Here is a 26,888-nt window from a genome sequence, read left to right as displayed (position 1 = left end):
TAATTAAACACAGGCGTTCTTTTCAGCTTGGGAAGAAGGGAAAACGTTCTGGAGACAGGTGGTGGTGATGGTTGCAGAACAGTGTGAAGGTACCTTACACCAGTGAACTATACACTTCACAGTGGTTGCTGTGGACGGAAGGTGTCTCCCCAAATTTGTGTCGAAACCTAATCCCCATTGTGACAGTAAAAGGAGGTGGGGTCTTGGAGGGGTGATTAGGTCACCAATAGGTTCATGAATGAGATTGGTGCCATGATAAGAGAGACCTCGGAGAGCCATGTGAGGACACAGCAAGAAAACGATGTCTGTGGACCAAGAAGTGAGCTGCTCCCGGACACCGAATGTGCCCATGGCTTGATCCTGATACTGAGACTTGTGAGAGATGAATGTCTGTTGTTTATAAGCTACCTAGCCTGAACAGACTAAGACAATGGTACATTTTTTGCTATGTTTATTTAACGGCAATAATAGGACATTTTTTTCCCAGAAGGAAGGAAGGAAGGAAGGAAGGAAGGAAAAGAAAGAAAAAAAGGCTTGAAATTAAAAGCATTAACTCATTCATGGATCATTCTTTAAAAATATCAACAGGCAACTCAACCTTGTAGGTTCCTCTCAATCATCGAACAAAGATTTAAGGGGTTTCTACTATGTGCCAGGCGGTACATGAAGCAGGGGGCTATATAGCTGAAGCAGGATTGATGTCCTGGAGAGACATGGACAAGTAAACCAACTAAATATATTAAATCACAGCCACCGACACAGTGCTTACTGTGGACAAAACACTGTGATTCAGTTGGTTTCCCTACATTGACTCAGATAATCCTTCTGGCAGCCTTGAGGTCAGAACCATTATTATCCCCATTCTACAGATGAGGAAACTCAGGCACAGAGAGGTTAAGGAAACTGTCCCGGGTTGCAGAGATGGTGGAGCCAGGATTCACAGCCAGGCAGCCACGCTCCATCCATGCTTCTAACCACATGCTATGGGGTGGAAGGAGCGATGATAAACTACATAAAACTGCATTTGTAGTCAGCAAAATCAGCAAACTGCAACCGGTGGGCCACATCCGGCCCACTGCTGAGTTCTGTAAATAAAGTTTTATTGGAACACAGCCATGCTCATTTGTGTCCATACTGTCTATGGCCGTCTACATGAGCAGAACTGAGTCATTGTGACAGAAGCCAAAAGGCCTGCAGAGCTGAAAATAGGACCTGGCCTTTTACAGAAAAAGTTTCTCAACCCTGTTTTGGGAAGATTAATAGAAAAATGTTCAGTAAACAAGGGAGGGAAGGTCCATCTACTAACTGCCTTCTCAAGATATTTCACATCTCTCCCTTCCCCCTCCCATCTGACGCCACCACCGTGGCACAGACGGCCATCCTTCTCACCGGACACCTTCCACAGCCTCTTAACCACTCTCTCTGTGTCCACTCTTGATCCCTGCAACCCTATTCCATCCAGGAGGGAAAGAGATCCACCTAAGGATGAGAGTGGATCCCAACGCCTTTCACTTAAAATCCTTCTGAGGCTCTCTACTGTTCTCAGCATAAAATCTGGACTCCTCACCAGGACCTACCAGGATCTGTATGACCTGAGCCTGCCCCATGCTCCAACCTCATCACACACATGGCCTTTGCACTCACTGGCTGCTCTTGGGAACACTCTTCCCACCATCCCTTGGCTGCCCAGCTCCCTAGTGACCTGCTCCTGAGGCCACCTGGTGTAAGGTCTCTATGAGAAGCCCTGATGCATCTCCTTGCTCTTCCCTCATCCTAGAAACTTCCATTTCCGCAGCCCCCTCCATACCTGAGGCTATATATAGGGTGGCATCTGCGGGGGGCTTACACCGCCCCTGTCTCATTTCCATTGAACCTTGCATGCAGCCCACTAACTGCCCCCCCATATATATATATACATATATATATGTACATATACACACACATATCTCCATATCTAAAACTGTTTTGTGAATGCAGGTTCAAGCCTAGTCCCCTGCCCGCCCCCCACCATCCGACTGTCATCCCTAAGTCCTTCCCGTGTGCATATTTCACAGCCTCCACCAGAATGCAAGTCCCCTGAGGACAGGGACCAGGGGATTGTTCGCACAGCCCCTCCTTTCACTCCTAGTGGCCGGCAAGCATCTGGCACGCAGTAGGCTCACTGAGCATAGGCAGAGCAGGGAGGATGAATTCCATGCAGAGGGCCCCCCACCCCACCCCCAGAGGTGAGAGACCACACTACGCTGCATTCCCATAGGAGCAGTAGAAAGGGCAAGGGATATGGTAGTAGAAGGAGATAGTGACAAAATCAGGCAGTCCTTCACCCCTGATGCTATGGAAGTCTTTGAAGGTCAAAAGGTTACATTTCCAAAGATGCCGATGTGGGCGGAGAGCTGCTTGGGCCCATTTCCTGGGGCTCTGATAACTGTACCCACACTCATTGGTCATGTTCCGCTGCAAGGCCCTCGGATGGAATGAAGGACCCTGGGGGCCGTGAGACAGCCAGGCTATGCTCCAAGCTCCATCATCAGGGGAGCAGGGAAGGATCTACCCCAGATGCTGGAATCCCCCTGCGACGCTCACGGCCCCCTCCCCTTTCGGCGGGGGGAGGGGGGCGGGACAGGCTCCTGGATCTGGGACGGTAGGACCGGTGCAGCCCCAGGGGCCTGTGGGCAGCTTGGCCAGATGTTGCCGAGACCGTCGGGAGGCGGGTGAGGACTCAGCTGGGCGGACAGCCGTCCTCAGGCGCATCTCACTTACCTTCGCCAGCTGCGCCTGCAGTTTATTCTTCGCGTCTGTCACCTCGGAGATGCGGGCACTGAAGGCCAGGTTGGTGTGGGTAAACTGCTTCCACATCTGATCTGACAAGGCCTCAAAGAGATTCTCAGCCTCCTCGCGCAGCCGGATGGAGTTGGCCCGCATGTTCTGCGAGTGCTTGATGTTGTCATTGCTGAACTTGGCCCAGGTCTCGGGCACAGAGATCCTGCAGGAGGCACAGGGATGAACTTAACACAAGACAGCAATCGGGGGCAGGGGGTGGAAGGCAGGCCTTGGAGAACCCCCCATCCAGAGCCTCACCCTGGGCACTCTTGACATCTGGGTCGGGACCATTCTCTGTTGGGGGGGTCACCCTGGGCACTATATGAAGTTTAGCAGTGCCCCTCTGCCCTCCAGTCGTGACAATCAAAAATGTCTCTAGACATCGCCAGATGTCCCTTGGGAGAGGGGTAACAACTGCCCCCCGTCGAGAACCATTGGGCTAATCCAAACCCCCACCCCATTTTCCAGGGCAGGCAACTGCAGCCTAGCAAGCGCTGATCTTTCAAAGGGTGCTTGGTGAGTTTCATGGGAGGAGAGAGAGATTCCTTTGAAAAGCTCTTTTCCCAAGCAGTCCCTTCTCACTACCACCACCAACACCATGGAGACTGGCTGAGAAGCAGGCATCGGGGCTCGATTCTGGCTGTAGAGCCCCTTCAATTCAGCGATGAGCTCGTGGCCATCCTGTCTGCCCCGACTCACTCATTCAACAAATGTTCTCTGAACGCCTACCACACGCCAAGCATTGTTCCAGGCACTTGGGATAGACCCAGACACAAGAACATCAACAGCCCTGTCCTCACGGGGCTACGTTTCCAGCAGAGGAAGACGGACATCAAAGAAAGAAGATACTGACACACGGTATGTGTGCTAGGAGGGACTTTAGCCGGGGAAGGACAGGCTGATGGAGTTTTATAAATCCCGGCTTTATGTGCCTGTCAGGGTCCTAAAAGGAAAGAAAAAGGATCAGAAGGTGTTGAGGGGCTCCGGGATTAGTAAATGTAGAAAGCTGTCACCACTGAGGGCCAAAGGAGAGGGAAGGAGCAGGAAGAATAAACCCCAACCTCCTCCTCCTCCTGCCCACCGCCTCCCGTGGGCGCCCCTCCTCCTGGCTAAACCCCAGCGGGAACCAGATGGAAAGACAGTCTGCAGTGGGCAGCCTCGGCTGCAGGACTCACATCAGGGCAGCGGGAGAATGGATCTGGGCGGGGGATGAACCTCGGAGACACAGACTCGATCAGAAAAGCCAGGCAGGGAAACCTTCTCAAAGGCAGTGAAGCATAAGGGATTCAGTTTAGACAACAGAAAGTACTTCCTGGCCGAGTGCGTAACCCCCTGCACCACACAATTGATGTACAGGCAGGCATGGGGGTCTTCTCCTCTGGGAAACCTCTGAGAAGGAGGGACATACATTTCCCTGAGCTGGCTTCAGTTCCAGGGTAAACCAGACTGGGTAACTTTTTACGGTCTCTTCTAGCTGGGAAATCTCCAGTTCTTAAATAAAACATCTTCCTTCTCGGGCAGTAGAAAAAAAAAAGAGAGAGAGAGAGAAACTCAATTTTCCGAAATAGAAGTCTCTTTTCAGACATTTAAAGCACACTTAGATTGCATGGTGAATAGAAATTTTAAGAAGAACACATCATACGTGATCATCTTGTCTGTCTTTGGCAGGAATTAAAAAAATCAAGCAGTAGTGGGGGGGGTCTTGGCCTTCTGGAGATGGGACAGGGCGTGGTGTCTGGCCCAGACCTTTTAGCCAACAAACACCTGAGGCTCAGAGAGGGGAAGCATCTTTTCCAAGGTCACACAGCTACTCACCATCAATCCAGGAAGGGGTGGGGGTAGCACCAAGGACAGCAGAGAGAGACCGCACATTGAGTCGGGGTGTGTCTCTGCTGCTGTACGGGGCACTGTCAAGGTCAGGAGCAGCAAGCTCTGAGCCCTCGCTCTCCCCTGGAGCAGACAGCTGTGCTGTCCAGGGAAAATAACCCGCTTAATCACACTCTCCCTGGGGGAATGTACCAGAGGCAGCTTGTCTTGCTGGAAGGTGGTGTGCCTCAGTAGGCGGGACGTGTTTTACGGGGCCTGTGTCCTCTAAGGATGGTGGAGACAGCAGCGGGCATTGCTGGGAGGCAGGAAGGTGCCAAGATAAAACACACGGGCTCCGTGTCCAACGTGGGCTCAGACTGTGGCTCTCCCACTCGCTGCATGAGCTTGGTCCAGTTGCTTCAACTCTCTGAGCCTTAGTCTCCTCATTGTAAAATGGGGATAATAATGGTGTCTACCCCCTCCCCGGGGTTGGTGAAGGACCAAATATGAAACCACTATCTTAGCATCTGGCAACAGCAAGCCCTTGGTAAGTGTTTATGATTCACAAGACGCTGTTTGCAAAGAGCAGGGCCTAGCCCTCAGCAAACATCAGGTAAAGGGCACCTACTGTCGGCACCGTCACTCATCGGTTAACCCACGGCGACAAGAACTTGGGTGAGCAGAGCTCCTGCATTCGGTCTCCTTTCGCCTGCCCAGACACGGCCCTGATTTAAGAAAACCCCCAATACAGAGAGCCCTGGGCTAGCACATGTGGTGATTACAGCACTTGCTGTCCGCCCCAATCTCTGCCAGCCCCTGGCCACGAGCTTTCAGGGAGGCATCTGTTTGGGAAGGGAACCGTCCAGACTCCCACTCCAAATGGGCAGCTTCGGCAGAGGGGCCTGAGGCCCCTGAAGTCCTGCTCACATAGCCAGCACCATGGGGCGGTGCAGGGGGGATCGCCTTGTCAGGAAGAGGAGGGGGGTCCCCACCGGTTGCCACTGCCGGAAACCCCAAAGCTCATTGCAACACTTTGATATTTACTAAGGTCCAGGAGGTGCCCTGGGCTCGGGCCAAGGAGATTGCCATGGAAATCCTTTCCTCTTTCTCTTCCCTCCCTCCCTTCCTCTTTTCATTCATTCGCTCATTCAACAAACACTTACTGCACACCTACTATGTGCCCAGCACATTATATTGTGCTAGAAGTTTTCTTTTTTTTTTTTTTTTTTTTAAGATTTTATTTATTTGTCAGAGAGAGAGAGCACAAGCAGGGGGAGTGGCAGGCAGAGGGAGAAGCAGGCTCCCCGCTGAGCAAGAAGCCTGATGCAGGGCTCAATCCCAGGACCCTGGGATCATGACCTGAGCCAAAGGCAGACGCTTAACGACTGAGCCACCCAGGCATCCCCCCCCATTTTTTTTAAGAGACCAGGATAGATACCACCCTCTCCCTGTACCCAGAGCACTACTCTGTCCAGCCCTCATTATCCCGGACCTTGGACTGCCTGTTGACATGCCTTCGTTCTGCCTGAAATTCCAGAAACAGTGACATGCCCACGACAGAGCCAGGCACACAGAAGGCACCTACCTTGGAGCTGCTGTGACAAGAAAATGAGGTCACACGGCAAGCACTCAGTACATGTTAGTCGCTGTCATTCCCCCACACTAGGCTCTGTGCTCAGCGCCCCACATACCCACCTTTTCATACTCATAGCAACTCTGGGAGTTGGGCACTATTTTTATTCCTGTACGGGGGGGGGGGGGGGCGGGCCAGAGAGATTAAGTACTTTGCCCCGAGCGTGAGTACAGAGGCTGAATGTGAAGCCAGGCAGCCTGGGTCCAGTTGGCTCTCCCAGCTGAGCTTGGATCCCTCTTCCTTCTGGTTACAGCCATTCTGTTCTGAATTTGTTTGGTGGAATTGCCAATCCGGGTGCCCGGCATGCCTTGGCCCAATGGCGGTGGCTGTGTGACCCTCCCTAAGCCAACCTCTTGCACCCTCTTGCTGGAATTTGAATCTTGGGCAAAACGGGGCAAAAATGAAGAGACATTCGTGCTCTGACAATACAGCTGATTAGCTCCCACTTCCTGGCTCATTTAAGCTGCTAAAACCTTCCCCTCCAGCCTTCTCCTGAAGACTGTGGCTCCCCCACAAATTTCCAGTAAATCCATCTTGTCTTAAGTTGGCTAGAATTGGATTCTGTGCCTTGCAACCAAGGATCCCCACTCACCCACTTGGCTTCTTACTTGACTGGTGCATGATGACCCTTTATGGTTCCTTGGCAGGAGCAGACCCAGAAGCCCTCACTCCCATCAGGTTGGCTAGAGATGGGGACCAAGAGCCCAGTACTTACGTGCCATCGACTTTCTCCATGCCGTGGAAGAAGCTGATGCAGTCTGACGTGTTCCTCAGATTAAAGCACTTCTCATCGATAAACTGGGCTGAGGTTTTGTCCTCGAGGTCCCTCTCCAGAGCATGCTGAGCATCTCGGTTATCGCTGTGTGGGGCAAGGATTTGTCTGGAGATTGTGCACTTACCCAGAGTCCCTCGCACAAGGTCACCCAGGAGGGTGGTGCAGAGCCATTGCTGAAAGCCAAGTCTCTGGACTCCCAGAAGGGTGCTCTGTCTACCCCCAGTGGTTTCTCCACCCTCTTCCCACTTTGATGCCCCCACTACATACCCACGACCTCCCCACACTTCTCCCTTCCCCGCCCCCCAATCCAAGTAGATCTGTTGTCATTCAGAACAGGGGTAGGCAAATATCTACCGCAAAGGGTCAAATACTAAATATTTTAGGCTTTGTGGGTCATATGGTCTCTGTTGCAACTACTCAACTAAGCAGGAAACAGTCTTGGATAATATGTAAGTGAATGGGCGTAGCTATGTCCCAATAAAACTTTACAGAAACAGGTGGTGGACCAGATATGGCCCTCCAGCTGTACTGGGCTGACCTGGTTTAGAAGATATGGATTCTCACTTTGAACAGAACCTGGTATTGAAACATGCCCTGGGCAGAGTCAGGCATTGAACGCAGTCAGGAGCTAGGCGGAGTCAGGAACTGGACAGAATCAGGGACTGGGCGGAGCCAAGGACTGGGCGGAGTCAGGGATGGGTGGAATCAGAGACTGGGGGGAGCCAGGGATTGGACAGTCAGGAACTGGACAGTCAGGGATAGGTGGAATCAGGGACGGGGCAGTATTTGTAAGTGGGCGGAGTCAATGACTGGGCGGAGCCAAAGATTGGACAGTCAGAGATGGGCGGAGTCAGGGACTGGGCGGAGTCAGGGACTGGGCGGAGCCAGGGATTGGAGAGTCAGGATGGCTGGAATCAGAGACTGGGCGGAGTGAGGGGCAGAGCAGAGGTGAGCAGAGCACAGTGGACAGGGCCAGTACTTGGGCCTGCAGGGCTGGTATCTTGGCTGGGAAGCTTAGACTTAAAAGCCACCGTGTGCCAAACTCCAGACCCTGGAGAACTACTTTTGTGATTCTTGCCATATTCTCAAAAGCACCTGCACTATAAGTTACTTACTACTTTTTAACAATCACTTTTAAAATATAAATAACTGTATTTTATTTTTTTTAAGATTTTGTTTATTTATTTGACAGAGAAATAGAGAGAGAGGACAAGCAGGCAGAGCGGCAGGCAAAGGGAGAGGGAGAAGCAGGCTCCCTGCTGAACAAGGAGCCCGATGTGGGGCTCAATCCCAGGACCCTGGGAACATGACCTGAGCCGAAGGCAGCCGCTTAACCGACTGAGGCACCCAGGTGCCCCTAGATAAGAGTATTTTTAAGGGGAAAATCTACATCGCTGTCTTTAAAGGACCATCAGTAGCACCTTCTGTTAAAAGGTCACTTCAAACATAAATACTAAGTAAACACTAACAGAATCCTAGCTAGAATCTGTTGGCTCCAGAAGGTTCTAAGCCTGAACCTTTCTGTGTCTGTCTGGATTGAAACAAGATTAGTCAGTGTTAAAGACACCTGAGCATCAACTGGGACCGTGTCCTTGAAGTTCTTCGAGGTGACAGGGAATAAAAAGGGAATAACCTTCACTAAGCCAGCTGATGTCCAGACACACCAACTAAAGTGAGCGGCACACATTTCACACGGGGCGGGGGGGGGGGGGGTGCGCGCACACGTGTGTGTGTGTGTGTGTGTGTGTGATCTTTCTGTCTCTCTGCCTCATCTTTCTTGGTTTCTCTCTGTCTTAGGGACTTTGTGTTTCTTTCTGTCCCTCTCCCGTCTGCCTCTGTTCATCTTTTTGCCACTTTCTTTTTCTGCTATGGATACTGGATGTTGGTGAGGGATTTCAAACAGGCCAGAAGCAAGCAAGGTAAATCCTGATGGTGGGCTCCCACCTATCAGAATGCTCAGGGAGTCATGATGGGATAGGAGGAACCATCCTGAGGCCCCTGGGGCCTTCTGAATTGGCAGAGCCATGGAGAAATGGGGCCCTGTCCTGCCTAATGAACTGGAACATGAAGACCAGAATGTAGAAAAGAAACATGCCAGAGCATTAGAGGGGACCCAGGGCCTCAGAATCCCTGGTCGGCTGGTCCAGCTTCCTGGCCCTTGCTAATCAGCCTGGAGAAAGAGGGGGCGGCCCCTGTCTCCCCTTCTTGGCCCATGACATAGAGTCCAACCAGTGCCAACACTCACCCTGCTGTTGGCTTACGAGGAAAAACCCTGATATGGCTTCTGCCCAGGCTTTTCTGCTTTGCTGGGGCTTCTGGTGAGATAGGGACACAGCTCTGCCCAGATGCAGGGAGGCCACCTGAGCAGGTCAGTGGTGGAGCCTCCCCACGGGGGCAAGGGCACGCTGAGGCTCTCCCATTGAGGCTCTGGCTGGTTCCAAGTTAATCAGGGAGCCCTGGCAACACGAGCTGCTTCCTAAAGAAGACAGGCATCCTCTGGCAAGCGGGCCACTGCCCAAGGTCAAACAGCCTCTATCGAGGGTGGCTCGGGCTCTGTCCTGGCAAAGGGGAGGGACGCCTGTCCACAAGCTCACGTTCTCTCCCCCGACCCTCCCTGCCTCAGCTGCCTTCACCTCTTGGTGCCTATCTCCCTCGCTTTTCTTCTTGCTCTGTGTCTGTCCCTCTCCATCTCTCCAGCTCTCCTTACTCTCCCACATCTTGCTCCATTGCTGGGGTTGCACGAGCCAGTCCCGTCTTGGGACGATTTCCCCTCCAGGGTCCAGCTCCCCAATTTCCGGTCTGGGATTCTGTTACTCTGCCAGCTCAAACTATCCCAGTTCCCAAAATCCAGCCCTCTGTCACCCCCACGCCGAGTTCTGCCATAGCCCCATGTCGACCACAAACAGAAAACCTCTCTTTCTTGCCCAAAATAGGCGATCATAAAAATAAGGGCAAGAAAAACACAACGAAGACATTTGCCTGCCAGAAACACTCTCTTTGTTTTTTATATACAAGTATGTAAGGGTTTTTTTTTTTTTTTAAGCACATTAACTTACAGACAAACAGGAGGCAAACAAGAGTCCAAGCGGGGGGTGGACTTGTCAGCAATCAGGTCAGAGGTGCACACATGACAGAAGTCAGCCCTGCTTTCGGCCACTCACCGGTCCCCACACCACTGCTGTGTGTGCACCTCATTTCCGACACCTCCGCCTCTGCAGTCTGCCCGGACCTCACCCATAGACCGCGGGGAGCTTTTCAACACTGCCCTGGGTGATCCTGTCCCTGCTGCCCAGTCCTCAGTGGAGGCGAGGGGCTGCTCTGTGTGTGTTGGGAAGGCGGGTACGGCCAGCCCCCAGAGCCTGTCTGCAAGCGGCCTGATGCCTCAGCATCCCATCCAGATTACCCACATGCCCCACGCAGCCAGAAGGAGCAGCTGGGGCTAAGTGACCAGGCCTCCTCTTGCTCTCTGTGTCTGAGGAAATGAGAAGGAGAAACCAGCAGAGCAGCGTGCCCCATGAGAGCTAAAGGCCATGCCCAGCTCCAGCCTCAGGAGGGAAGGCTCTGTCCAGGGGAGCCGAGTGCCAAGGGCTTAGCTAGGGGCCCCAAGCCCTGTAAAACTCAGGCCTCCCTCTAATTATGCGGGGGAGCCTCCTGGCTTTTCATGATACCGGTTATGTCATCTTCCAAGAACAAAAAGCCGATTGCTTTTGAAGACTCAGGGCTCTAGGCGTCCACCAGCTCCCCTCTGGAGAGGCACTGGCCCCTCCTCTCCTTGATACCCAATGCCCCCTGCTCTCTGCCATCTCCCCAAGTTCGGAACTCACACGGGGAAGCTGCAGGCTAAGCGGGGGGGGGGGGGGGGGGCTCAGTGAGGCCCATTTCTTTTGCCAAGGCTCTACGTGCAAAAAAGAGCAGCCAGTGAAGTTCTGGGTCACGGAGACCTGGGGCGCACACGGGGAGACCGAGATCGGCCATGGCAGCCGCAGCACTGACTGACACCACTGACCTTGGCCGGCAAGGTCAAATCAGGATTTCATTTTCTTCCCTGGAGAGCTGGTTGTTAAAACCCTTGCCAGCCCACCACTGACCGAAAGAACCACCGAGAGACGGGCAGCCCATCTACTTGCCCCCCGAAAACCGGGGAAACCCAAAACAGACCCCCGAGAAGGGTAAGAGGAAGCAGCTCTTACCGCATCTGGATATCAATTCTTTGAGCTAGTTTTCTCATCTGTTCTTGGCAACATTTTAGCAAATCTACTTCCTGCAATGAAAAATGTCAAAAAGAGCAGTGCCCCTTAGAAAGTCACTGCACCCCGGCCTCCCAGGCGAGTGACCCCACCCCTACCTCTCGCCACTCACCCTTGACTCCCCTCCCCCCCAAGGTGAAATGTCAAGGTGGGGTCCATTTCCTGCCTCATCCCACCTGATCCCCGGGCCAGACAGGTAAGGGTCAGCTCTGGGGGCTCCACATTCCTCATCTTACTTTCTTCCTTTTTTATACACTTCCTGGTTAGAAGAAAATTGAGCACCTACTATGTGCCAAGTGCTCATTTGTAGACTGTTTTATCATTACATTCAAAAATGCACATGAAATGGTCCAGTGTGTGACATACAGTAGGTGCTCCACAAACGCTATCTTTATTATTGTTATTATCGCTATTACTATGATGACGCCCATTTTGGAGATAAAAACTGAGGGTCCCATGACTTCACTTCTCCCTGTTCTCCATGCAGTGCAGACCCCCAACAATGCTTTCTGAGCCCCGACTTTGCATGGGGTGACACGTCGCTTCTGCTCCTGGCAGGCAGCTCAGAAACCTCTGTGACCAGCTGGTCAGGAGGTTTCCTCCCTCAGGAGGCTGGGCAGACCCAGGAGGCATCTTACCCGGATAAGGTTTTTCTCCACATTGTCATGGACCAAATCGATCCCGATCCTTTTCTCTCGATGGTACAGACACTCCAGAGCAACCTGTAGGGAGCAGCCGGAAAGAGCGTGTTTCCCCTGCACCCGTATGCAGACCCTGACCGCAGGCGACTCACATCCATTTTTGCCGTGATCTGCTTTATCCCCAGGAAACCTGGATGCTCCATGTGGCCTCATCACTGTGCCTGTGGGTGGGCTTCACCTCCCCTTCCCCCTCCGTGGGGACCACGGCATGCCATGCTTGCCGATGGGTAGAATAAGGGGGCATATCTCCCAGGTTTGCCATGCGGATTAAGTCGGCTCGACAAATGTAAAGCACTCAGAATAAGCTCAATAAATATTACCTATGAATGTATGTGAAAGTCCCTTTTTGGAGATCTGTAAATGGGGTGGGGATGGGGCTTTGGAATGTGACCAGGGCCAAGTGGGACCCTGTCACACAGCCGCGCACCTTGCAATGGTCGTGGGGCCATGAGCGGCGTGGAACAAAAGACGGGAGAAGGGGCTGCTCAGAGGAGCTCCTGCAAAGAGAGGCTGAGAAAGCTTGGTGATTGGGCCACGAGGCTATGATGTCACAAAGAGTAGCAAGAAGGAGAAGGAAGCAGGGGAGCACCACGTCTTGGTGCTGGGGTGCAAATGCATCTGGGAACTCAGGAGGGGAGAGGGGTTCACTGATTTCACAAGAATTTCCTGAGCCCCTTTTCTGACCACACCCCATCAAGGTGCTAGGGAGACCACAATCAACCTGATCGGAGGGTCCCCACACTAACGGAGCTCTAAGAGACAGGAGAGAACACAAACAAGTAAACACACAAAGAGGTGCAATCATTTCTCATTGGGAGGAGGGCTTGGATGTGAATAGTCAGGGGGATGTAGGTGGGTGGGGAGCAACTGGTAGGGGGTTGGCCGGGAAGGACTTTGCTAAGGAGGTGACAGACCAAGACGTGAATTATCAGAAGCAGCAGAGACGAAGGGGAACAATGTGCCAGGAAGAGGGAACAGCAGGTGCAAAGGCCCTGAGGTAGGAGGAGTAGAGAGGAAGCCGCTGGAACTAGAGAAGGTGAGGCTGGAGTGGTGAGCAGGGCCTGGGCTGTGCAGGGGCTGGAGTGGGTGACAAGGAATTTGGATGTTAACAGGGTGCATTGAGGGGGGTTTTAGTGAGGGAGTGTGGAGACCCAGTTTCATATTTAAAATCGCCCCCTCTGGCTGGAAGATGGGTGTGAGGGGGGCGGGAGAGAGGAGGACAGGAAGGAGGCATCATCACTGTCCAGGAGGAGGGGGGCAGCCCTGGAGACAGGGAGAAGTAGAGCAGAGAGATCTCTGGTACCCCCCCCAAGCCACCACGTGACTGTCAGAGGAGCTGCACCAGTGACCAGACGGAGCTGGGTTTCCCAGACAGGCTGGAGGGGTGAGAAGAGCAGAAGAGGACAGCAATAGGTTTTGGATGTCGCCTCAGGTCCCCCTGCCCACTCTCCTCTCAGGGGAGAAACTTGGGGGGCAGAGGGACACAGTAGGAGTCCCCATAATGGCGGGGAGGGGCTGTGCCATGTCTCCTGAGGGATCTGGAAACGCAGGATGTTCCCTTCCAGAAAACTGACATATCCTGACACAGTTGGCACAGGGCGCCCTTTGCCCTGCCCCTATCTTCCTGCCTCAAATGAGATCAATATGTTCCTTGCACGTAGGAGCTTGCAATAGGATGTATGAAATCTCCTCGCAAACAGGAGGACAAAAGCCACAAGCCGAGGACGGCAGAGCAGAAAGACAGGTGCCTGGGTCCCCTCCCCTCCAGCATCGAGTGGAGGCTGCAGCAGCCTGCTGTTTCCTTCTGGAATTCTCATCACGACTTGGCTGAGCTCGGCTGAGCCGCAGTCAGGTGTCCGTTACATGCCGCCAAAAGCAACCCTAGCTAATCCGGGATATGACTGGAGACCAAGGAGCGTCGAGCATGTCCACATCCAGATACGTATTCGTTTACTCAACAAATACTTACTGAGTGCCTACCATATGCCAAGCACTGTAGGAGGCTGGGAAGACATTCAGAACACTGACCCAGACAACGGGCGATTGGCCAACGGAGGACCAACACAGACACGCTGCCCAGCACAGCGGAGGATCCGTCTGGAACACGCTGGTGACAGAGCAGACAAAAACCCCCACCCTCGTGGCACTTAGATTCTAGCTCAGGCAGCAAAACAATAAATAAATACATGCATAAGTTAGAGAGTATGTTAGAAGGTGTTAAGGGCTATGGAGAAAAATACAGCAATTATTTTAAGTATATCCCTCTACAGAGCGCCCTGCGTGCATGCATCCACACGCACACACAGGCACGTGCGGAATGTCTGGATAAAACCTCTGCAGTTCTGATGTAACCCCAAGGAGAAAAGGAAATCCGGCTCAGTCTGAGGAACCCCGATTTGACTGGGATAATCCTGGGCTATAGGAACTGATCGCAGATGATGCAGCGCGAGCCGACCTGCAAAGTGCCCATGGCCTCGACCTTCCTTGGAGAGGAGCGGAGCGCCCAGGGCTGCCCTCCCAGCGGCTGCCATGCCCCCTCCTCACCCACACTCACCTGCAGCGGACAGTTGAGCTCCTCGGCCACACACTCCAGCCGCCTCTTTACTGTCTCCAAGCTGCGGTTCTCGTTTAGGAGCCTCTCCAGCTCGTAGCCCAGCTCGGACTTCCAGAAGCCAATGTCAGACAGCCTCTGGCCCAGGTTCCGGCTGGTCCCCTCCTGCATCTGGCGGGTCAGCTGGTCCTTGTCCTGCATGAGCCGCATGGAGTCGCCGGTCAGCCGGCTGGCCCACAGCCGAGAGGCCTCGGCCCCGCGCATCTGCAGCTCATTGGACCTGTCCCAGTCGTGGGGGCTGTAGCGACAGAAGAGAGCGGAGCGGAGCGCGGGCAGGATGGTGGGCGGCCTCAGGGCACTGCGGCACATCGCTCCCTCATCCATGCAGGTTTGGGCATTGGAGATCTTGTAGAAGAGGCTGGGTCTCCATGAGTTGAGGTAGCGGTACCCAGGCAGGTAATAGGGCTGGTAACATTCCTGGATCTCCGGGGCCGGCACGGCCGGGGGCAGGGCACTACAGGCTTTCTTGGGGCCACAATAACTGGCGGTCTGGGTGGTTCCAAGAAACTCCATCCTCCCCCATCAGCTGCCCTTGGGCAAAACTCTGAGGGGCCAAGGCACGGCAGGAAGGGGAAGGATCTTCTCTTAGGGATGGGCCGGACCTCTATGACTCGGCACTGTTGTCATAAAGCCTGGGGGAGTGGGGCTTTACTGGGGCCCTTGTTCATTTCAGGCCGGTTGGAGCCATATTGTCCCAATCGAAACGCACACAAAAAAGCAAAGTGAAGGGGAGTTTCTCAAGCCGCAGATTTGGAGGTGTAAGAAATGGCATTGATCTATTTTTCCCTAATAATCAGATCGGCCTCTCACGCCTAACTGTGCCTCTGGGAGAAAATGTGGTCCATTCCAGTAAACTCTGTCAGCCCAGGGACCATCTGGTCGAGGTTAGCTGTTTTCCTCCCCTCTTTGTCCCCAAGACGGCACCAACGTGGAGCGTCCAGGGCATGGAATACTCAGCAATAAATAATACTCAGCAATAAAAAGGGAATCTCAAATGGATTAAGCCAAGTAGAAGCCACTAGACTCAAAAGACCACATCCTGTAGGATTCCACTTAGATGGCATTCTGCAAAGACAGATCCACGTGGACAGAAGACAGACCAGGGGCCCCCAGGGGCTGGGGGTAGGGGAAGGTGGACTGACCACAAAGGAGCAAAGGAGCACGGGAAAACGCAGGGGCGGTGATAGCAGCATTCTCTGTCTTGACTGTGGTGGGGGTTACACAGCTCCACGTATTTGTCAAGACCCACAGAGCTGTCCACTAGAAAAGGTAAATTTTACTGTACATAAGTCGTATTTCAATACACCTTAACTCAGTTAACTCTACCAATGGTTTTACCCATCAAGAAACCTGCCCCCTCTTGGGCTGGTGGGAACGGCAACGAGATCTCAAGTTTCAGAACAAGAGGGGTACTTGATGTGTGGGGCCTTTCCCCTTTCTGATATGGGAAAAAGAAGATCCTAACCCTCAAATAAGTGGTCCTTGTTAGTGAAGTGTGATGGTCAAGGGGAATTCTCTCCCTAATTACGACCGAAAACAGTGGCTATAGAGGACCAAGAGGAAGATAACATTAAGCACCTTCTGTATGTCTGATGTTTACATATACTCACTGAATTTCCACAGAGAACCTAGAACTAAGCCTTGACGCCCACCCCCATCTTATAGGGTGGGCTCTGGACCCCCTCCACATCTACCACGCTTTCTTTTGTAGGATCCTTTAAGATGAGACACCATACACGGGAAGTGGTTACACATCCAGGGCAGCCAAGAAATGGACCAAAAAGATTCAGGGTATGTTGGAAGCATGAAAGGTTCATGTCCAAAAATAACAATGTGACCAATATCTAAGGGTATAAAGTAAGATTTAGATTTTTCTCATCGCCCCTAGCTATGTCCAGTCTTCCTAGATATAACTACTATAATCAGATTTTTCTATTTTTTTCCAGAGATCGTGTATGCAGATACAAGCACATGCAAGCAGATTCTGGTTGAGTTGGGCTGGGGCAGGCCTGGAGATGCTGAATTTCTTACAAGTCCCCAGCGGACGCCAGTCCAGGGACCACACTTGGAAAAGTGAGACTCTGAAATAAGTTCTATGAGGGAAAGGACCTTGTCTGGATTTTCGTTGTCATTGCATCCACGGCACTTGGTAGAATACCTGTAACATGGCAGGTGCACAATTGGGGTTTGTTGAATGAATGAAAAAAATGGATGAGTGGGTGGGTGGGTGGGTGGATGAATGAAGCAGCAGAACGTCAGAAGCTATTAAATGAGAAAGGTCAGTTGAGAACAGTTGGCTATAGCTCAACGGAAAAAGGAATGGTAAGCCTGCCCACCCAGTCCAAAAGACTCAAGGAATCAACTTCTAAAAATTTAGCAAGTGAAAAATACTAAAAGTAAGATCTTTAGAGTATAACTCTGACTTTTAGCAGCGCCTCGCCAAGGGAGGGGCCGTGGCATTTCCAAGGTTCATCCATGTCATAGCAGGTACTTTATTCCTTTTCGTGTCGGAATAATACTCCATTGTGTGATGAACTACTCTTGTGTTTCCATCCATCTGTGGATGGACGTTTGGACATTATGAATAATGCTGCTGTGAACATTCGTGTCCAAGTTTCCAATCCTCTTGAATATATATCAGGGAGGGGAACTGCTGGGTCCTGTGATAATTCTGTTTAAGATACTGTTGGGTTTTAATAAAATGTAAGTTTCTAATTAGCCATTTTTTATTGCTTATTCTCTATTGAACAGAGTATACGTAGAAGTTAATTCAGAGGACCCCTAGCCCTGGGGTTCAGTCAGGCCCAACACATGCAGGCTCCCTACACTCTGTTTTGAGAGTAGTTCCTAATGCTTGGGAATCAGTAGGCGCTCTCTTTGGGTGCAATTTTCATCTCCAACCCCTTGGGGTGTTTTGCACCCCTGTGTTCAGACAGTAGACTCGAGATATACAAGGAGAGCCCAGATGGGAAGAAACCAGAACTTGGTTACTTCCCTATTCCGTCATTCTGTGTGACCGCTCGTGCCCAGAACGGACAACGGTGAAGGACAGCGTGACCTTCGAGGTGTGATATTTTTATTTGGAAAGTGGGCATTTTAGTTCATACATGAACTCTTTTCTAAACTCAGCGTCTTTGAAACTGAAAGGTAATCTCTGTATTTGTCCGTTGTATCCAAACTAACAGGAACGAAACTATCACCCGAAATACTGTTGTATAGAGGGCAGGGGTGTTAAACAATTATCTACCTCAGCAGGCAAATACGCTAGAGATTAGAGAAACCTCTCATCCACCACAAGTATTTTTTTTTCCAGTCTCTTTTAAACCATGCGGATAGGAAAATGCATTCTCTTTCTGGAATCGGTTGGAAGTGGATGGGGAGAGGCACTTGAGTGAACCCCTTCCCCCCACCAGTGGGGCTCCCCATCATCTGCCAGGTCTGCCCCCAAACTGGAGACACCACACCCAGCACCGACTATTCTACCACAATCTCTGCCTGCTCTTTCGAGATCGCTGCCTGACTCCCACGGGCCATGAAGTGGACGGCTTCTCGTCTGTGAATTTAATGGGAAGCCCAACAACCTATGGAAGAAAAGCATCTAGACTGTCTTACTCAGGTGATGGCTGGAGCAGCAGCGTCCCACAGAACTTTCTGCAGCCATCAAATCAAATCGGCAAGCGTTCCTTGGGCGCCCCCTGTGGGTAGGCAGGGATCTTGCACCTGCACCTGCTTGGCAGCCAGAATTGGGGACTGGAGGTGGCTCCAAGCCGTGCTTAGAAAAACAGCAAAATAGGGACACACGCGGGGGGGGGGGGGGCACAGAAAATCCGGAAAGAAGCTGCTTTCAACTCAGCATCTATGTCAGATTGTATCATTCAAAACCCAAACCTGCATTTCACAATAAAGCATGTTCCCCCCACTTTGAATTAAAGAAGGATATCTTTTGGGAGCTTAGAGCACCAGCCCTGGCTGGTGTCTAATAACCCAGCAATCTTTCTGGAAATCTCCCCGCAGATACATGCCTCCATGAATGCTAAGTGCGTGCACACGGGGCCGTGTGTTCACTGCTGCATTGATCATAGCAACGAAGAAAGGCAGAACCAACTGCGGCCCCTCAATACGGGATGGCTAACATAAAGAGCCACAGTTTTTATGGCTTTTATGCTTTAATGCAGCATAAAAAGAAGATTGACCTGTAGTTGTTGATAAGAATTAATTTATAAAATATAAGTGAAGAAAAGCAAGATACAAGACAGTTTACACGGTATGATATATATATGTAACTTGTACACACGGAAATACTTCCAGAAGGATACACAGGAACCAGCGTTAGGGTGATTACCCTTAGGGGGGACAAGAGTGGAATTGAGGGGTGAGAGACACAGAGGGAGGCTTTTACTTTTTGGTTAAGCCTTCCAAAAAAAAAAAAAAATATATATATATATATATATATATACACACACACACATTTGCAAGATTTTATTTTAATGTATACATAGTACGTATTTCACATACGCTCATGTATATAGTATAGACAGTCTAGTGGGTATTATATATATCTTCCACACTTATACCCTAGTAGGACTTCCACTTCTGGCTAAGATTGGATAATAGAGATTGGCTCTACCCTCCCAACTGAAACAATTCAAAAACACTCAAAATATATAAAGCAATGATTTCAAAGTCACTGGACATCAGGCCATGAAGGAGAGTCATCTCTAAGGGACAAGAAACAAACGAAGCAAGTCATACAATTACCCCAGCTCACTGCCTGGACAAAGCTTCCAGGCCTCGGCGCAGGGACGGGGAGCTCCTTGAGTTGAGGAGACAGGGCTGGGAATGCGGGACACCAGTGTGGCTAGGGTCTGAAGGACAGAGCGCCAGAGAGGAGAGGGCTACCCAAAGTGAGCTCTGGAGATATGCAGAGGGTCCCTCTTAGCAGAGCATCACTGGGGCTGGTACATGAAGACACCACCCTGGGCTGGGGAGGAATCATCCCAAAGGGTTAGAGGGAACAATCCCCAGAGTTCCCACGGGGCTGGGAGTAGCTCTCCATCCCACCAACCACAGTAGACAATTTCATAATTTGGGCAGCATCAAGTCCAATACTCAGAAGGGTCTTTGCCTCGGGGTTAGGGCAAAATTAGCCCCGGATGTAATGCCTCTCTGGTCCCGTCTAGTGAAGCTGAAAAGCCTGATCTCAAAAGATAAAAAAATGTTTCCAGTCAATTAGCCCTGCCCCCAGAGAAAAGATCAAGAATAATGGTGAAAAGAGAAAAATTTTCAGCACTCAGTAAGGTAAAATTCACAGTGCCTAGCATCTAATAAAAATTACCAGGCAGGCAAAGCAGCAGGAAAATATGAACTCAAGAAGCTAGACCACAAATAGGACACAGTGAGCAGAGACATGGCAGATACACACACACACACACACACACACACACAACTGAATTGAACATTGGAAGATGGAACGACAAAGTCTGAGATGAAAAATACACAAGATGGGATTACAGGGGTGTTTCCTTCAGCCAGGGCTGCCATAAAGTACCACAGACTGGGGGGCTTATAAACAATAAACATGTATTTTTTAAAAGATTTTATTTATTTATTTGAGAGAGAGAGAGCACAAGTGTGGGGGAGAGGGAGAGAGACAAGCAGACCGTCCACTGAGCGGAGCTCGATCCCGGGACCCTGAGATCATGACCTGAGCTGAAGCCAGATCAAGCTTGACTGACTGAGCCACCCAGGCGCCCCCAGAAACATATTTCTCACAGTTCTGGAGGCTGGAAGTCCGAGATCAGGGTGCCAGTGTGGTGGGCTCTGGTGAGATTCTCTTGCTGGCTGATAGACGGCCACCTTCACCTTCTCTGTGTCCCCACATGGCCTTTCCTCTTGTGGAGAAAGGGAGCTCTCTGGTGTCTCTTCTTCTAAGGGCACTAATCCCAACACGAGGCCCCGTGTCACGACCACCCTCATCACCTGCCCAAGGCCCTCCTCCTAATGCCATCACATGGGGAGTCCAGGTTTCGACAGACGAACTGGGGGTCGGGGTGGGGGTACAAACATTCAGCCCATAACGATGCAGGCTGGGACAATGAAGAAGAAAAAATCAGTGAAGTTGAAGATGCAGTAATAGAAAGCCTCCAAAAAGAAACAGAAGACCGAAAAAAAAAAAAAAAAGAACTATAAAATCTTGCTGAGAGAAATGTAGAAGGACCTAAATAGAAAGCTACATTATGTGTGTGGACCGGAAACCTCAACAGTGCTAAGAAGCCACTTCTTCCCCAATTGAAGGTTAGAGTCAAAGCAAACCCCAATGAACATCCCAGCAGGCTCTTGCCCCCTCCCCACCCCGGGTAGAAACTAGTAAACTGGTTCTAAAATTTAAATGCAAATTCAAAGGACCTAAAATGGCCAAAAACAACTTTGAAAAGCAAAAAAGTAGGAGGATTTAGGCTTTCTGACTTCGAGGCTTATTATAAAGCTACAGTATGGTATCGGCACAAAGATAGACAAGGATCAATAGCATAGCACAGACTTCCAAGAGATCAATGCAGAATAAAGAATCTGGAAATATACCCACATATTCACAGTCAACTGATTTTCAACAAAGGCACAGTTAATTCCGTGGGGAAAGGATAGTCTTCTCAACAAACGGTGCTGGAACAATTGGATATCTATAGATTAAAAAAATGAATTTCAGCCCACACCTTGCACCATATACCAAAATTACATACAAGAACTAACTCCAAATGGGCCACCGACCTAAACATAAAGTCTGAAACTCTAAAGATTCTAGAAAGAACCAGAAAATCTTTGTGACCTTCTGTTCAGCAAAGATTTCTCCGAAGTGATGTTAAAAACACAACCCGTAGGAGAAAAAAAGAACAAACGGGGCCTTGTTGGAATTAAGAACGGCTCTTCAAGGCATTTTTTAAGAGAATGAAAAGACAAGCCACAGACTAGGAGGAAATATTTGCCAAACATATAATTAATTGATGAAGGACTTGTATCCAGAAAATACAGTATTCTTGAAGCGCAATATAAAACAACCAAAAATGTTTTTAAATGGGCTTAGGATCTGAGCAGACATTTCGGGGAAGAAGCTATGCTAACGGCAAATGAGCACGTGAAAAGCCGTTCGATATAATTACACACTAGGGAAATGCAAATTAAAGCCACCATAAGATACGACTGTGCACCTACGGGAATGCCAATGTGTTTAATCCTCCCAACAACGAACACTTCGAGGTAGTTAATATTATTATTGCTATTTTACGGAAGAAGAAGATGAAGCATGAAGAAAAGATGTGAAAGCTGGTAAACAGGGAACTGGGATTCGAATGCAGACACCGGGCCTTCAAGAATCCTCGTTCTTAACCAACACAAGTAGGCTTCCCTATATGTAATTGGTCTGAACCTTATTTTTTTACTCATTTTTATGTTGTGTATATTGATAGCTCTTTGTTAGATATTTTTGCTGGATCCTAGGGAAGAGGTAGAAAATTCTCTACACTAAACTTAATTTTTCGGGCTTTTCCTGAGTACTTTGATCATAGGTGGGGGGAGAGCGCCACCTACTGGTAAAATACGGAATTGCAGGCACCTCAAAAGTGTGTTTTCTCCACCTTCAGGGGTTTAAAATGCTCTCGTCCTGCTGAATCAGCATCTAAATGTTTAACCAGCTTGCCCCAGGTGCTGGTCTTGTTTCACCCACTAACCTGCCAGGTGATTTTGAGCAACTTTCCCCGTTTAGGCCTCTGTTTGTAAACAGGGTGCAGGATTTCACCTCTGCAGCTCTCCCCTACAGCCCTGAGTTTACTTAAACACAAGCCTGTATTGGATCTTTGCTCTCTGGATGTTCTGTGCTTGGTGCTTTCCACGAATTACAGTTTTGCCCTCACAGAGGGGTGGGGGGAAATGCCTTTATCACCCCCATTTTACAGATGAGCAAACCGAGCCACAGATGGGAAGGCACCGGTCCAATAGTATTCAGCTCATGAGAATTGGAGTCAGGATTTGAACAGGACCTCCGACTTCAGAGGCTGTAAAGCCATGGGTCATCTGCCCTCACCCATCTCACACATCCCCACCCCGGGGAGTCTGGAGGGCCATCACGACTGACCCCGGAGGGTTTTTATTTTATTTTTTAATTTTGACTGTTTTATTGTTGTGTAAATATGTGTTAATTTCACATGCAAAGTCATTTTAAAGGACCCTGAGGGCTTTTAAAACATGCTGTGATGCTGTAATTTATAATAAACACGTGTTTGGTCTTCTTCCCCTTATTGACACAGAGCTCCTAAAACCCAGGCAATTTCCAAAGAGAGTGATTAAGGTGTCTCTTGTTATGTTAATGAGGTGACTTTAGGGCCTCCGGGTCAGACCGGGGCCGGTTGCCAGGGAACCAACCCTGTGATTGGAGGGTTGGAACTTTGAGTACCCCCACCCCCCAACCTCCGAGGGGCTGGAAGTTGAGCCAATCACCAACGGCCAATGACTCAATCAAGCCTGCCCTTTTAATGAAGCCTCTGCAATATCCAAAAGGACAGAGTTTGGAGAGCTTCCAGTTTGGTGGACGTATGGGAGTTTGGGGAGAGTCCTTCCTAGTGAGGGCATAGGAGCCCTGCACTCTCTCCCCGTAACCTTGCCCTAAGCATCTCTTCCTCCTGGCTGTTTCGGAATTCCATCCTTTTACAGCAAGAACAGTCATCTGGTAAGTGAAAAGTTTTTCTGAGTTCTGTGGGTCGCTCTAGCAAATTAATAGAATCCAAACGGGGAGAAGGTCATGGAAAACTGATCTGTAGCTAGTCGGCCAGAAAACAATCTGAATTTTGATGGGCGTCTGCGTTCCAAGGAGGGGTGGGTGTCATTGGAACCCCCAAACTACAGCCGGGCAGTGAGAAGGACAGGTGACAACCTGGATTTGCAACTGACTTACGAAGTTGGGGGGGAGGGGAGTCCGGGGGGGCAGTCTTGTAAAACTATGCCCGTAATCTGTGGATTTGAATGCTATTTCCAGGTGAATAGCATCAGAATCAGTGAACTGGGTTGAATTGTAGGACTTACCTGGCTGGCTTCCCCAGTGCTGTTTGTTGGTTTGGAGAAACCACACCCCACATCGGAAACTGAGTCCAGAGCCCCTTTACATGCCAAAGCCCCCCGCCCAAGATGCTAAAGGAACTGGCTGTGGAGTAGCAGGTGCCTGGCCTAAGCTCCCCCAGGGGATCATAATGTGCAGCGGTGTTGAGAAACGAAGCTACAGGAGGTATGCCCACAGGTGTCCCAGTGCTCTTAATGCATATTTAAGCTCTAATCACTTCAGAAGTATAAACAAACTTTGGGGGGAAAAATTTTTGTTTTTAGAGCAGTTTTAGGCATACGTAAAAATGTATCAGGAAGCTCACAGAGTTCCCGAATATTCCCTCTCTAGCCCTCCCACCCCAATTTCCCCCATTATTAACGTCTGGCCTTGGTGGGGTCATTTGTTAACAATGGTGAACCATAATATTGAATCGTTGTTATTAACTAAAGTCCACAGCGTGAGTTAGAGTTCACTCTTGGTGTTGTAGGTTCTGTGAGACTTGATACATGCATAATGTCAGGTATTCACCATCACACATGACACAGGATAGTTTCCCTGCCCTAAAAATCCCCAGCGCTCCACCTACTAATCCCTCCCCCCACCCAACCCCGGGAAACCACAGATCTTTCTGCTGTGTCTCCACTTTTACAAACTTATTTTTGAAGGCATTTAAAAATGCAGCTAATTAAATCTTTTGGCACGGACTAAGTTTTCCACATTTGAATCAACATTTCCCGCTCTCGCTTTTTTGTTTCAGTCCTCCTTGCCACCTTCAATCGGAGGGACCGAAATAAAAATTTTAAATTTAAAATCTATCAAACTCCCAAACTAAATAAATGTAAAGGAGATGTAAATAGACTTTCAAATGCTGATTCTGGTTAAGTTTGCAGCATTCACACTTTCCGAGTTACTAAAACGGAAAACTGGGCTCAGACTTCTGGAACATGCCATGTTCGGGAAAGGAGAAGGCAATGGATTCCACGTGCCAGAAGCGGCTTCCATGGGATGATGCGGGGAGGTGACCTGTCCCAGAGGAGGGCCAGTGGGGAGAACAGTCATGGTGAAGGACAGAGTCACAGAGTAATGGCTGGGGTGCCAAGGAAATGCTTGCTGCTCAGTTCTGGATCGAGCTTGGCATGCACAGTGGCACACAGCAAGAAACGGGGTGAGAGGGGTAGAAGGAGTCATGGGGGGCCACCGAAAACCATGTCAAGATTGGTGCTAGCTTGGGCCATAGGGAGCCATGGAAGGTGCCCGAGTAGCAGAGTGGCCCATCTGAATTGTAAGGGGAAAGGACCGTAAGACATGTAGCAGAGACAGCCCTGTGCCGGCCACTCCCTGGTCTCCCCTCCTTCCAGGCACATGTGACCGACCGCACTCCCTACGCCTTTTTTGGGTATGACCCTGTGACCGATTCTCATGATGGAAGGTGTGCGCATATAGGGGTCGTTTCTGGGTGGAAGTGTTTAAGAAGCATCGTACAATTCATGCGCTCCACCTTGGGAGCCCGTGTTCAGACAGTGGCAACGTGAGGCGGTAGGTCCTCTGTCGTCTGTCTCCCCGAGGAATGACGAGCAGGTCTCTGCCGATGAACCTGTTCGAGTAGCCGGAGCCAAAAATGATCTCTGCTGCCTCGAGCCTCTGCAGGCCCAGGAGGATGAGGGTCCGGATGAAGGTCACAGGGCAGTGATGTCATGTAGCGTCAGCTGTCTGTTGCCACCCCGAACTTGGGGGCTTAACACAGTAAGTGTTTCTGTAGGTCCTGAGTCTGTGTGTTGGCTGGATGGTTCTTCTGGACTCACTCACACACCTGGTGGTCACTTGGGCGTCTGGATAGGGGGCTCTGCACCAATTGGCTGGCCTCTCCCGGGTCTCAGGGTCCCTGGTTTGGGATGGGCTTGGCTGGGACCCCACAGGTGGCTCTGCTAGGCCTGTAGGTCTTCCCTTCTGCGGGCTAGTCCCGAAGTGTTCTCATAGGGAGGGCAGAGGGGCAAGCGAAGAAAGTGAACACAGGCAAGGACCTGTTTTTTGTTAGGTCACATCGGTTAACATCTCATTAGCAAAGTCAGTCACAAGCCTGAGCCCAGAGTCTAGGGGTAGAACAGAGGCCCCGCTCACAGCGGGGTGACATACTGGGGCCATTTGGGCAACTATACCATCACATCATACAGACGTGAGGCCACAGGACTTGATGCCTGATTGGACATGGAGGGAGACATCCTGAATGTTTCCAGCAGTGGCCGCCAGCTCTGACTGCCATTTCTATACACGCCCACCACCCCACCCACCTAGACGTGGCCTCTGTTTTCATGCCCCTGGAAACTAGGCTGCCCTTGGGTCTCGCTTTGACCAGCACAATGTGAAAAAGAGACCCCGCGCCAGTTCCCAGCCTTGCCCAGCTGCCATGGAATTGTGCTCAGGCTAGACCACTGAATGATGAGCGACCATGTGGAGAGACAGTGGCCACCTCAAGGGAAAGGCACACATGAGAATGAGAATCTTCTACTCGATTCCCCCTGAAGGATGCCACATGAGTGAGCCCAGATAAAACCAGAAGACTCATGAGAAATAATAAACCATTGTGGTGGTAACCACTATGTGTGTGTGTGCGCATGGGTGTATATATGTATGTGTGACTTGTTACGCAGCAGTTGCTAACTGATAAAAGGGGAGATGGTGAGAAGGAGGCAAGGCTGATGCTCACGTTTAGGACTCGAGTTCATAGGGCAGTGGCAGTACCGTTGTCTGAGAAAAGAACTCCAGAAGGAGGAACTGGTTTGAGGAAAGAGCTGTGGATAGAAGTTTGTTATGCCTGAAGGACTGAAGGATGTGGAAAGTGGGACTACAAGTGGGCCAAGGACAGAGTCTTGAGATGTACTCCTCTTCAGAAGTGGTTCTTTAGTGGATAAAATGACTATCTGGTGAGAGCGTAAAGATGCGTGTTCCCCGGCCCAGCCCTTGAGTTTCTGATTCAGGAGGTCCGGATGGGCCTGGAAATCTGCTCTGCAGCCTCGTTCCTGCCCTTCAGCTCCCACTCCCACAGATGGAAAATTCCATCCCCGGTGAGTCAGGAGTTTGGCTGGGGACAGTGGAAGAGAGACCTGGAGCAAAGCGGAGAGGAGGTTTATTTGAGTTTACTTTTTAGTGTGGGATGGGATCATTTTTACAGCCTTGTGGGGAGGAGTGAGGAGTGAGGGAGAGAGTGAAGAA

The 26,888-nt window shown here is 50.5% G+C and overlaps 1 protein-coding gene across 1 annotated transcript in view; it reads right to left on the bottom strand.

Annotated features, from left to right (window-relative positions):
- TEKT5 (tektin 5) overlaps window positions 1-15,106 on the bottom strand; it is a 35,327-nt gene extending 20,221 nt beyond the window's left edge. The window contains exons 1-5 of the mRNA XM_036070437.2: window positions 14,537-15,106; window positions 11,920-12,003; window positions 11,225-11,295; window positions 6,975-7,118; window positions 2,761-2,983 (exon numbers count right to left, since the gene is read on the bottom strand). Of these exons, the coding sequence (XP_035926330.2) occupies window positions 2,761-2,983; window positions 6,975-7,118; window positions 11,225-11,295; window positions 11,920-12,003; window positions 14,537-15,106 (1,092 nt within the window). The remainder of the gene's footprint in view (window positions 1-2,760; window positions 2,984-6,974; window positions 7,119-11,224; window positions 11,296-11,919; window positions 12,004-14,536) is intronic.
- Between the last annotated feature and the right edge of the window lie 11,782 nt (window positions 15,107-26,888).

Source organism: Halichoerus grypus, chromosome 6 (genome assembly GCF_964656455.1).
Source record: "Halichoerus grypus chromosome 6, mHalGry1.hap1.1, whole genome shotgun sequence".
In the NCBI taxonomy this organism is placed as follows: domain Eukaryota; kingdom Metazoa; phylum Chordata; class Mammalia; order Carnivora; family Phocidae; genus Halichoerus; species Halichoerus grypus.
The sequence above is the reverse complement of the archived record's forward strand: the minus strand, read 5'-3'. Positions and strand labels throughout refer to the sequence as shown.